Source organism: Oncorhynchus gorbuscha, unplaced genomic scaffold (assembly GCF_021184085.1).
Source record: "Oncorhynchus gorbuscha isolate QuinsamMale2020 ecotype Even-year unplaced genomic scaffold, OgorEven_v1.0 Un_scaffold_1793, whole genome shotgun sequence".
Taxonomy (NCBI): Eukaryota; Metazoa; Chordata; class Actinopteri; order Salmoniformes; family Salmonidae; genus Oncorhynchus; species Oncorhynchus gorbuscha.
In genome coordinates this window covers 66884-79369 of record NW_025746473.1, presented here as the reverse complement: position 1 = coordinate 79369, position 12486 = coordinate 66884, and the positions used below count along the sequence as shown (strand labels likewise).

The 12486-nt window shown below is 41.6% G+C and overlaps 1 protein-coding gene across 1 annotated transcript; it reads left to right on the top strand.

The window, feature by feature from the left end:
* The first annotated feature begins 205 nt into the window (after positions 1–205).
* Positions 206–11691, top strand: LOC124024223 (zinc finger protein 569-like). Its single transcript, XM_046338216.1, has 4 exons — positions 206–691; positions 1058–1155; positions 1257–1434; positions 10059–11691. The coding sequence occupies exons 1-4, from the start codon at positions 373–375 to the stop codon at positions 10793–10795; spliced, it is 1332 nt and encodes a 443-aa protein (XP_046194172.1). The 5' UTR covers positions 206–372; the 3' UTR covers positions 10796–11691.
* Positions 11692–12486: the final 795 nt, after the last annotated feature.

The following is a 12486-nucleotide window of genomic DNA, read 5'->3' as shown; positions in this document are numbered from 1 at the left end:
GCTGTGAGAAGTAAGAGAAAACAACATCTGGTTGTTTTTTAAATGACTACTTATGGTATTGCTTGCCAGAATAAACATTGTAATTAATACGTTTCCAATCTGCGTTACCCACTCCAGTCAGCAGGAGGCTGATGTGAGTCTTTCACGTGATGCTTCTTGCGTGACGTATAATCTAGTGGACGGAACTGGAAGCGTCTTCAACAGCGACAAAGGGCTTTCTGATTCACCCACCGCGGTGGTTTGCTAGCGAACCTAAAACATTGATGTGTATATTACTCTTGGTGTTTAGAACATAATTCTGTTTACGTGTTTACGTTTCTACTAGTTCATTTAAACGTGATTTGATACGGCACGAGGCTAATCGCTCGGAACATGAGCTCACTAAGCTCGACGGAGAAAGAAGCTCTGGTGAAAGGAGAGGAAGAAGCTTTCAGGATGAAAAGAGAGGAAGAGGAGGCTATCACATTGAAAGAAGAAGAGGAAGATATTACAGTTAAAGAGGAAGATGGGAAAGATGTTGTCAGAGTGGAAGAAAAGGAGGTAGAAGCTTTCAGAATCAAAAAAGATGAAGATGCCATAACATTGAAAGAAGAGAATGTAGTGAAAGAAGAGGAAGAACCTTTTGGATTAAAAGAGGAAGAGGAGGATATCTCAATAAAAAAGGAGGAGACTGAAGTTCCGATTTCCACCAGTGAGTACTGTCTTAAAAACAGGGCCACAAACTACCCAGTTGTTGAACTAATGTGTGGTTTTAAAGGGCCATTCTGCTGAAGATCTCCTCTTGAATATGTTGTTCAATACTGTAGGAATTGTTGAAGGGGCAATCTGCCTTTGGTACATATGTTATGGGATTTCGATGTATTGAATTCTCATTCTCCATGTGGTCTATATTAAAGTTCCCCTCATCTAACAGGCTTTTAAATTATTATTTTTTTAAATTCAATGTTGGTGCATCATTTCTACTTAAAATATCAAAGGGACACAAAAGGCACCAATTTCATTGATTGCAATAGTAGATCATAAGTTCACCATCTGTTTGATGTTCTCGTTCACACAGGAGAGAGACATGACTATCCTGGATCCTCTGGGGAGCCTCAACAACATCCTGATGCTGACGAGGCAGAGAAGAGTCTCTCCAGATCAGAACACCAGATGGTACAGCTTGCTCTATGGGGGCTGGGTAAAGCACTATATGTCAACAGTGACATCAGCATCCATCATGATATGTGTCTGTGTCCCCTCTTTATCGTTACCAGGACAAAGCTAGCCCTTCCTCCCTCCCAGAGTCCCCGTGTCATGCCTCTCCCGGTAGCCCCTTACTGCTGGGTATGAAGAGGTTGTCTGTGCTGCTGGTGGACTGCAGGAAAACAACGGGGCTGAGTGGAACTGTGAGAGGAGGAGAAGAGAAGGAAGGATCAGATTTGACACATCAAAGTAAGTGCTGTAGTTTAGTTTGAACAAATACAATAGATCTTCCCACTGGTATCTGTTCCCAGTAGGGCTGTCCCAGACTAATACAAATACAGCTTTGCAGACTCTTGGCATTCTCTCAACCAGCTTCACCTGGAATTATTTTCCAACAGTCTTCAAACCAAAACTTTATTTGCCACATGCGCCGAATACAACAAGTGTAGACTTTACCGTGAAATGCTTACTTACAAGCCCTTAACCAACAGTGCAGTTAAATGTAAATTGTCTGGTGGGTATTTGTATGAATTGTTTAGCAGTCTAATGGCTTTGGGGTAGAAGCTGTTGAGGAGCCTTTTGGTCCTAGACTTGGCGCTCCAGTACCGCTTGCCGTGGGGTAGCAAAGAAAACAGTCTATAACTTGGGTGACTGGAGTCTCAGTCGATTTTAGGAGGAGTTCCCACATATGCTGGGCACTTGTTGGCTGATTTTCCTACACTCTGCCATCCAACTCATCCAAAACCATCTCAATTGTCAGGACACCGTTAAACGGGTGTCCTGACTCTCTGCGGTCATTAAAGATCCCATGGCACTTATCGTAAGAGTAGGGGTGTTAACCCCGGTGTCCTGGCTAAATTCCCAATCTGGCCATCAAACCATCACGGTCACCTAATAATCCCCAGTTTACAATTGGCTCATTCATCCCCCTCCTCTCCCCTGTAACTATTCCCCAGGTTGTTGCTGCAAATGAGAATGTGTTCTCAGTCAACTTACCTGGTAAAATAACGGATACATTAAAAAACGTAAAAATTTAATTGGGTTGAGGCCGGTTGATTTGTGGAGGCCCGGTCATCTGATGCAGCTCTCTCCAAAAATCTCACATTTGGACTCATCAGACCCAAGGACAGATATCCACCGGTCTAATGTCCAATGCTTGTGTTTCTTGGCCCAAGCAAGTCTCTTCTTCTTATTGCTGTCCTTTAGTAGTGGTTTCTGTGCAGCAATACGACCATGAAGGCCTGATTCACGCAGTCTCCTCTGAACAGTCTCCTCTGAACAGTCTCCTCTGAACAGTCTCCTCTGAACAGTCTCCTCTGAACAGTCTCCTCTGAACAGATTTGTTTAACACTTTTTTTATTTATTACTACATAATTCCGTTTGTGTTATTTCATAGTGGATGTCTTCACACCTGTTTGATGATTGAAATGCATTCCAGGGGAAATGACGGATAGGGCCGCCGTGTTTTTAGCTCTTAGGAAACTTTACACTATATTTATTTTTTGGGGATGTGTTATTTTTTTAAACATTATTAGCCCATAATTATTGTTGTGTTACATACAGACGGGATGAACTTTTGGATATCAGAGTCACTGGTAACTCACCAGCATTACGACCAGGAATTCAACTGTCCTGAATCTGATCCTTTGTTCGTAGCCCCCAATTTAACTGATTCCAGAGGCTGATCCAAAAACATGCAGGTGGAAGAGAGATACTCTGAGTGGCTTCTAGTCTGACTCAGGAGGCACCCACACCACCCACCTCTTCTGACTATATTACTTGTGGAAGAGAGGTACTCCGTGTGGGCTTCTAGTCTGACTCAGGAGGCACCCACACCACCCACCTCTTCTGACTATATTACTTGTGGAAGAGAGGTACTCTGAGGGGGCTTCTAGTCTGACTCAGGAGGCACCCACACCACCCACCTCTTCTGACTATATTACTTGTGGAAGAGAGGTACTCTGAGTGGGCTTCTAGTCTGACTCAGGAGGCACCCACACCACCCACCTCTTCTGACTATATTACTTGTGGAAGAGAGGTACTCTGAGGGGGCTTCTAGTCTGACTCAGGAGGCACCCACACCACCCACCTCTTCTGACTATATTACTTGTGGAAGAGAGGTACTCTGAGTGGGCTTCTAGTCTGACTCAGGAGGCACCCACACCACCCACCTCTTCTGAGTATATTGCTTGCAGATGTTCAGTCTCTGGATAGTAAAGTTGACGATCTCATGGTGAGGATTCCCTTCCAGAGAGACATTGGGGATTGTAGCATACTCCTTTTCAAGGAAACATGGCATAGTGTAGTTATTCCCTCTGTAAGGCAATCAAACAGGCAAAACGTCAGTATAGAGACAAAGTGGAGTCACAATTCAACGGCTCAGACACGAGACGTATCTGGCAGGGTCTACAGACAATCACGGACTACAAAGGGAAAACCAGCCACGTCGCGGATACCGGCGTCTTGCTTCCCAGACAAGCTAAACACCTTCTTCACCCGCTATGAGGATAACACAGTGCCACCGACGCGACCCGCTACCAAGGACTGTGGAGATCTCTTTCTCCGTGGCTGACATGAGTAAGACATTTAAGCGTCTTAACCTTTGCAAAGCTGTCGGCTCAGACGGCATCCCAAGCCGCATCCTCAGAGCATGTGCAGACCAGCTGGCCGGTGTGTCTACGGACATATTACATTTACATTTACATTACATTTAAGTCATTTAGCAACTGGCTGAACATATTCAACACATGCTTCACGATGTCCACCATTGTTCCCATACCCAAGAAATCAAAGGAAACTATTGTCCTGTAGCACTCACTTCTGTCGTCACGAAGAGCTTTGAGAGACTAGTCGAGGATCATATCACCTCTACCTGACATCCTAGACCCATTTCAATTTGCTTACCGCACCAATAGATAGATCCACAGACGATGCAATCACCATCACACTGCACACTGCCCTGGCCCATCTGGACAAGAGGAATACCTATGTAAGAATACTGTTCATTGACTGTAGCTCAGCATTCAACACCATAGTACCCTTCAAGCTCATCATTAAGCCTGGGTCTGAACCCCGCCTTGTGCAACTGGGTCCTGGACTTCCTGACGGGCCGCCCCCAGGTGGTGAAGGTAGGAAACAACACCTCCACTTCGCTGATCCTCATCACTGTGGCCCCATAAGGATGCGTGCTCAGTCCCCTCCTGTACTCCCTGTTCACCCATGAACTCAATCATCAAGTTTGCAGACGACACAACAGTAGTGGGCCTGATTACCAACAATGACGAGGCAGCCTACAGGGAGAAGGTGAGGGCCCTGGGAGTGTGGTGCCAGGAAATTAACCTCACACCCAACGTCAACAAAACAGCTGATTGTGGACTTCAGAAAACAGCAGAGGGAGCACGCCCCCATCCATATCGATGGGACCGCAGTGGAGAAGGTGGAAAGCTTTAAGTTCCTCAGCCTACACATCACTGACAATCTGAAATGGTCCACCCACACAGACAGTGTGGTGAAGAAGGCACAACAGCACCTTAAACCCTCACAAACCTTTACAGATGCACAATTGAGAGCATCCTGTCGGGCTGGTATGGCACCGCCCGCAACCGCAAGGCTCTCCAGAGGGTGGTGTGGTCTGCCCAACACATCACCGGGGGCAAACTACCTGCCCTCCAGGACACCTACAGCACCCGATGTCGTAGGAAGGCCAAAAAGATCATCAAGGACAACAACCGCCCGAGCCACTTACCTGTTCACCCCACTATCATCCAGAAGGCGAGGTCAGAACAGGTGCATCAAAGCTGGGACCGAGAGACTGAAAAACAGCTTCTATCTCAAGGCCATCAGACTGTTAAACAGCTTCTATCTCAAGGCCATCAGACTGAAAAACAGCTTCTATCTCAAGGCCATCAGAATGTTAAACAGCTTCTATCTCAAGGCCATCAGACTGAAAAACAGCTTCTATCTCAAGGCCATCAGAATGTTAAACAGCTTCTATCTCAAGGCCATCAGACTGTTAAACAGCTTCTATCTCAAGGCCATCAGAATGTTAAACAGCTTCTATCTCAAGGCCATCAGACTGTTAAACAGCTTCTATCTCAAGGCCATCAGACTGTTAAACAGCTTCTATCTCAAGGCCTTCAGACTGTTAAACAGCTTCTATCTCAAGGCCATCAGACTGTTAAACAGCTTCTATCTCAAGGCCATCAGACTGAAAAACAGCTTCTATCTCAAGGCCATCAGAATGTTAAACAGCTTCTATCTCAAGGCCATCAGACTGTTAAACAGCTTCTATCTCAAGGCCTTCAGACTGTTAAACAGCTTCTATCTCAAGGCCATCAGAATGTTAAACAGCTTCTATCTCAAGGCCTTCAGACTGTTAAACAGCTTCTATCTCAAGGCCATCAGACTGTTAAACAGCTTCTATCTCAAGGCCTTCAGACTGTTAAACAGCTTCTATCTCAAGGCCATCAGACTGTTAAACAGCTTCTATCTCAAGGCCATCAGACTGTTAAACAGCTTCTATCTCAAGGCCTTCAGACTGTTAAACAGCTTCTATCTCAAGGCCATCAGACTGTTAAACAGCTTCTATCTCAAGGCCATCAGACTGTTAAACAGCTTCTATCTCAAGGCCTTCAGACTGTTAAACAGCTTCTATCTCAAGGCCTTCAGACTGTTAAACAGCTTCTATCTCAAGGCCATCAGACTGTTAAACAGCTTCTATCTCAAGGCCATCAGACTGTTAAACAGCTTCTATCTCAAGGCCTTCAGACTGTTAAACAGCTTCTATCTCAAGGCCATCAGACTGTTAAACAGCTTCTATCTCAAGGCCATCAGAATGTTAAACAGCTTCTATCTCAAGGCCTTCAGACTGTTAAACAGCTTCTATCTCAAGGCCATCAGACTGTTAAACAGCTTCTATCTCAAGGCCATCAGAATGTTAAACAGCCATCACTAACATTAGAGGCTGCTGCCCTATAGGCATACATACATAGACTATTAATATCTATCATAGACTAGGAATCACTGGCCACTTTAAGGAATGAAACACTAGTCACTTTAATAATGTTTACATATCTGGCATTACTCATCTCATATGTATATACTGTATTCTATACTATTCTACTGTATCTTAGTCTATGCATTACTCATCTCATATGTATATACTGTATTCTATACTATTCTACTGTATCTTAGTCTATGCATTACTCATCTCATATGTATATACTGTATTCTATACTATTCTACTGTATCTTAGTCTATGCATTACTCATCTCATATGTACATACTGTATTCTATACTATTCTACTGTATCTTAGTCTATGCATTACTCATCTCATATGTATATACTGTATTCTATACTATTCTACTGTATCTTAGTCTATGCATTACTCATCTCATATGTACATACTGTATTCTATACTATTCTACTGTATTTTAGTCTATGCATTACTCATCTCATGTGTACATACTGTATTCTATACTATTCTACTGTATCTTAGTCTATGCATTACTCATCTCATATGTATATACTGTATTCTATACTATTCTACTGTATTTTAGTCTATGCATTACTCATCTCATATGTATATACTGTATTCTATACTATTCTACTGTATTTTAGTCTATGCATTACTCATCTCATATGTACATACTGTATTCTATACTATTCTACAGTATCTTAGTCTATGCATTACTCATCTCATATGTATATACTGTATTCTATACTATTCTACTGTATTTTAGTCTATGCATTACTCATCTCATATGTATATACTGTATTCTATACTATTCTACTGTATTTTAGTCTATGCATTACTCATCTCATATGTACATACTGTATTCTATACTATTCTACAGTATCTTAGTCTATGCATTACTCATCTCATATGTACATACTGTATTCTATACTATTCTACTGTATCTTAGTCTATGCATTACTCATCTCATATGTACATACTGTATTCTATACTATTCTACTGTATCTTAGTCTATGCATTACTCATCTCATATGTACATACTGTATTCTATACTATTCTACTGTATCTTAGTCTATGCCGCTCTGACATCACTCGTCCAAATATTTATATATTATTAATTCCATTCCTTTACTTTAGATGTGTGTGTATTGTTGTGAAATTGTTAGATATTACTTGTTAGTTATTACTACACTGTAGAGAAACAAGCATTAAGCCGCAATAACATCTGCTAAACATGTTTAACATTTGATTTGACCTCATGAAGATGGCCGAGTGAATGCCAAGAGTGTGCAAAGCTGTCATCAAGGCAAAAGGGAGGCTACTTTGAAGAATCTCCAAATATAAAATATATATTTAGTTACTACATGTGTTATTTCATAGTTTTGATGTCTTCATTGTAGAATAATAATGTAGAAAATAAGTAAAAAATTAAGAAAAACATTGGAATGAGTCCAAACGTTTGTCTGGTACAAAAGTAGAAACGCAACATGTAACAATTTCAACGAGTTACAGTTCATATAAGGAAATCAGTCAGTAAGTCAAGTCATTGTAAATAAATTCATTCAGCCTATGTACTTGACATTACTGGGCAAGGGAACACCCACCCACTTGGAAGACAGGCCGACCCGCTGGGGAGCCAAGACCAGCCCAGCCAATGAAGCTGTCTGGGTGGCAGGTCTAAGACAATGTGGAGGTCCTGAGCTGTCAACCGTGGTCTGCGGTTGTGAAGCCGGTTGGATGCCAAATTCTCTATAATTAATTGAGTGTTCATTTCTGCCTAAGCTTATGGTAGAGAGATAAACATTCAATTCTCTGGAAACTGCTCCAGTGGATATTCCTGCAGTCAGCATGCCAATTGCAAACTCCCTCTGAGACCTCTGCTGCAGAGGATAAGTTCATTATTCAAATTGCAGCTCAAATAACTGCTTCACTGAGTAGAAGTAACAGACATCAACATGTTCAGAGGAAACTGTGTGAATCAGGCCTTCAATGTTGAATTTATGCGAAGAAACCACTACTCAAGGACACCAATAAGAAGAAGAGACTTGCTTGGGCCAAGAAACACGAGCAATGGACATTAGATCTGTCCTTTGTCCAAATTTAAGATTTTCGGGTTCTTTGTGAGACACAGAGTAGGTGAACGGATGATCTCTACTAAAAGACACCAATAGGAAGGGACTTGCTTGGGCCAAGAAACATGAGCAATGGACATTAGCCCAGTGGAAATCTGTCCTTTGTTCTGATGAGTCCAAATTCTTGGTTCCAACCACCATGTCTTTGACACGCAGAGTAGGTGAACGGATGATCTCCGCATGTGTGGTTCCCACCGTGAAGCATGGAGGAGGAGATGGAGTGGGGGTACCTTGCTGGTCACACTGTCTGTGATTTATTTAGAATTCAATGCACATTTAACCAGCATGGCTACCACGGCATTCTGCAGCGATACGCCATCCCATCTGGTTTGGACTTAGTGGGCCTATCATTTGTTTTTCAACAGGACAATGATCCAACACACCTCCACACTGAGTAAGGGCTATTTGACCCAGAAGAAGAGTAATAGAGCGCTGCATAAGATGACCTGGCCTCCACAATCACTCGACCTCAACCCAATTGAGATGGTTTGGGATGAGTTGGACCGCAGAGTGAAGGAAAAGCAGCCAACAAATGCTCAGTATATGTGAGAACTCCTACAAGACTGTTGGAAAAGCATTCTAGGTGAAGCTGGTTGAGAGAATGCCAAGCTGTCATCAAGGCAAAGGGTGGCTACTTTGAATAATCTAATATATATTTAGATTTGTTTAACACTTTTTGGTTACTACATGATTCCATATTGTTTTTTCCTAGTCTTGATGTCTTCACTATTATTCCACAATGTAGAAAATAGTAAAAATAATGAAAAACCCTTGAATGTGTAGGTGAGTCCAAACTTTTGATTGGTGCTGTACATTAAAATCCCTGGCAACAGTTCCAGTGGACATTCCTGCAGTCAGCACGCTCCCTCCCTCTGAGACATCTGTTGCATTGTATGACAAAACAGCACATTTTAGAGTGGCCTTTTATTGGCCCCAGCGCAAGGTGTACCTGTGTAATGAGCATGCTGTTTAATCAGGTTCTTGAAATGCCACACCTGTCAGATGGATTATCTTGGCAAATGGAGAAATGTTCACTAACGGATGTAAACAAATGTGTACATCAAATTTAAGGTAAATAACCTTTCATTCATGTGGAAAAATTCGGGGATATTTTGTTTCAGCTCATGAAACATGGGACCAACACTTTACATAGTTATATTTTTAATCTTCCCAAAATATTTCACATTCTTTTTTTACTTTACCCAAAATATCGTGACATTAATGAAAGTCAAAATGTTAGATATGTGTGAACTTCCCTTTATTTCTTATTTTATGTTTAAGGAAGTGTGTAGGTCACATTCTGTATCAACCCTTTCAACAACGGGGAGATGTTACTGATGTGCTTTGTGTCTTCGACGTAAAAACAAGTTTTGGACTTCCACTTTAAATGACTTTTTATATGTAGGTCACATCCTGTATCATACAGCTATGAAGGTTATATATTTACAACCACCTGCTTGATAGGAATCTAGCGATGTCTGTGTCTTCAGTGTCTTCAGTGTCCTAGAACTGTTTAGTTAACTGAAGGTTGAATTTAGAACCACCTGCTCGGTTGGAACCCAGTGACGTCATAAAACAGAATTCAAAATAAGTCATGTAAACATATCAGTAGTTACCAGGATGCTCTACAACATTTGTTTTAAATTATGAAATGTTTGAAAACTGGCCTTGGGCTATTGAGGGATCTGATTAAACCTCATAAGGCAGTTTTATCATGTGGAGATTTCATTCATGTCTCTCTTTAAATAAACACTGTCTTTGGCAGGAGGAAAACCAAACTCTGCGGAACCAGGGACTTCCAAACCAGCAAGACAACATCTCTGCTCCCAGATTGGAAAGAGTTTTACCAAGTTAGGAAGCCTGAAAAGACATGAGAGGACACAACCAGGAGAGAAGCCACACAATTGCGCACAGTGTGGAAAGAGTTTTAACCAGTTAGGAAAGCTGAAAGTTCATGAGCGAATACACACAGGGGAGAAGCTTTTCAATTGCGCAGAGTGTGGAAAGAGTTTTAACAAGTTAGGAAACATGAAATCTCATGAGCGAATACACACAGGGGAGAAGCCTTACCACTGCTCCCAGTGTGGAACTAGGTTTACCAAGTTAGGAAGCCTGAACAGACATCAGAGGACACACACAGGGTCGAAGCCACACCATTGCTCCCAGTGTGGAAAGAGTTTTAACCAGTTAGGAAACATGAGATCTCATGAGCGAATACACACAGGGGAGAAGCCTTTCCATTGCTCCCAGTGTGGAAAGAGTTTTAGCCAGTTAGGAAGCCTGAAAGCCCATGAGCGAATACACACAGGGGAGAAACCTTACCACTGTTCCCAGTGTGGAAAGCGTTTTAACCGGTTAGGAAAGCTGAAAGAACACATGAGACTGCACTCAGGGGAGAAGCCTTACAAATGCTCAGACTGTGGGAAGACATATTACTCATCACAGTCACTTAAAAGTCATATGAAAATCCACACATGTATAATAATTACTTCTAGTGTGTAAATTGATATTTCACATCTCATTGACTTAAAATTCATCAGGGGACATACACAGTGCTCCCATTATCTTATATTGTTGACTGACCATGTGTTTACCTGTTGAAACCATATGAAATTGAATTGTACAAAGTATACTCAAACATATATTTGTTTGTTTCTATTAGAAAACATGAAGTGTATATGGAGTTATGTCAGCTTGAATATAGAGTAGATCAGATTCCAACTGTTTAAATGGTCCTTTTTTAAACTCTGTGTTTATCTGACTGTGTGTGTTTATCTGACTGTGTGTGTTTATCTGACTGTGTGTGTTTATCTGACTGTGTGTGTTTGTCTGGGTGTGTCATTCCTCCAGCACTACAGATAATCAAGTGATATTTGGATGTGATGCATTTGCTCCATTGTTGACATTTTCATCGTGGCCCACTGATGATTTAATGACATGAAAATATTCACTGACTCGCTCACGGATTGACCCAAGCCTCCCACTGTATGAATAAATGTTGTTTCCACGTCATTTCAACTAAATAAATCCATGTGATGTTAGATCAATGATATGAAATGAAAATGACTCCATGTGATGTTTGATCAATGTAGAAAACTGATTGGATTTGTAAAAAGCATCAATATAAGGTTATTCACTGAACTTGCAACCTAAATCCAATGACAAGTGACATTTTGTGTTGATTTAATGTTAAATTCACTTTAGTTGACGACTCAAAGAAATGTAAATAGAAACTAGATGTTGAACTGACGTCTGTGCCCAGTGGGCTGGTTTGAATAAGCAGCAGGTGTTGGATCGATATCCACCTTAGTAGCTAAATTTCCGTGCAATTTGCGACAGATTTTCATGTGAATATTATCAAATCTGCATAAAACAATATATACATTTTCCCACCAGAAATGTTTCTATCAAACAGACTCATTGCAGATTAAAGGCTTTGCGTGACAAATAAATAACTTTTGTTGTTTATTTATTCCCAATGGTTTCCAGCGCATTTTCAACTCTACTGATGGTTTAACAAAACTGTTGTGTGAAATAGAAAATGTGCTCTTGTCCCGTGCACTGTAGCCAGCAGCTCACAGATACAGTGCGGGTAGGCTACCTACAGTGGGGAGAACAAGTATTTGATACACTGCCGATTTGTCAGGTTTCCCTACTTACAAAGCATGTAGAGGTCTGTCATTTTTTATCATAGATACACTTCAACTGTGAGAGACGGAATCTAAAAGAATAATCCAGAAAATCACATTGTATCATTTTTAAGTAATTAATTTGCATTACTGTACAGGTGGGAATGCAGGTAATGCTGTACAGTCCTATTCTACTCTCTAGTAACTGTACAGGTGGGAATGCAGGTAATGCTGTACAGTCCTATTCTACTCTCTAGTAACTGTACAGGTGGGGATGCAGGTAAGGCTGTACAGTCCTATTCTACTCTCTAGTAACTGTACATGTGGGGATGCAGGTAAGGCTGTACAGTCCTATTCTACTCTCTAGTAACTGTACAGGTGGGGATGCAGGTAAGGCTGTACAGTCCTATTCTACTCTCTAGTAACTGTACAGGTGGGAATGCAGGTAAGGCTGTACAGTCCTATTCTACTCTCTAGTAACTGTACAGGTGGGAATGCAGGTAAGGCTGTACAGTCCTATTCTACTCTCTAGTAACTGTACAGGTGGGGATGCAGGTAAGGCTG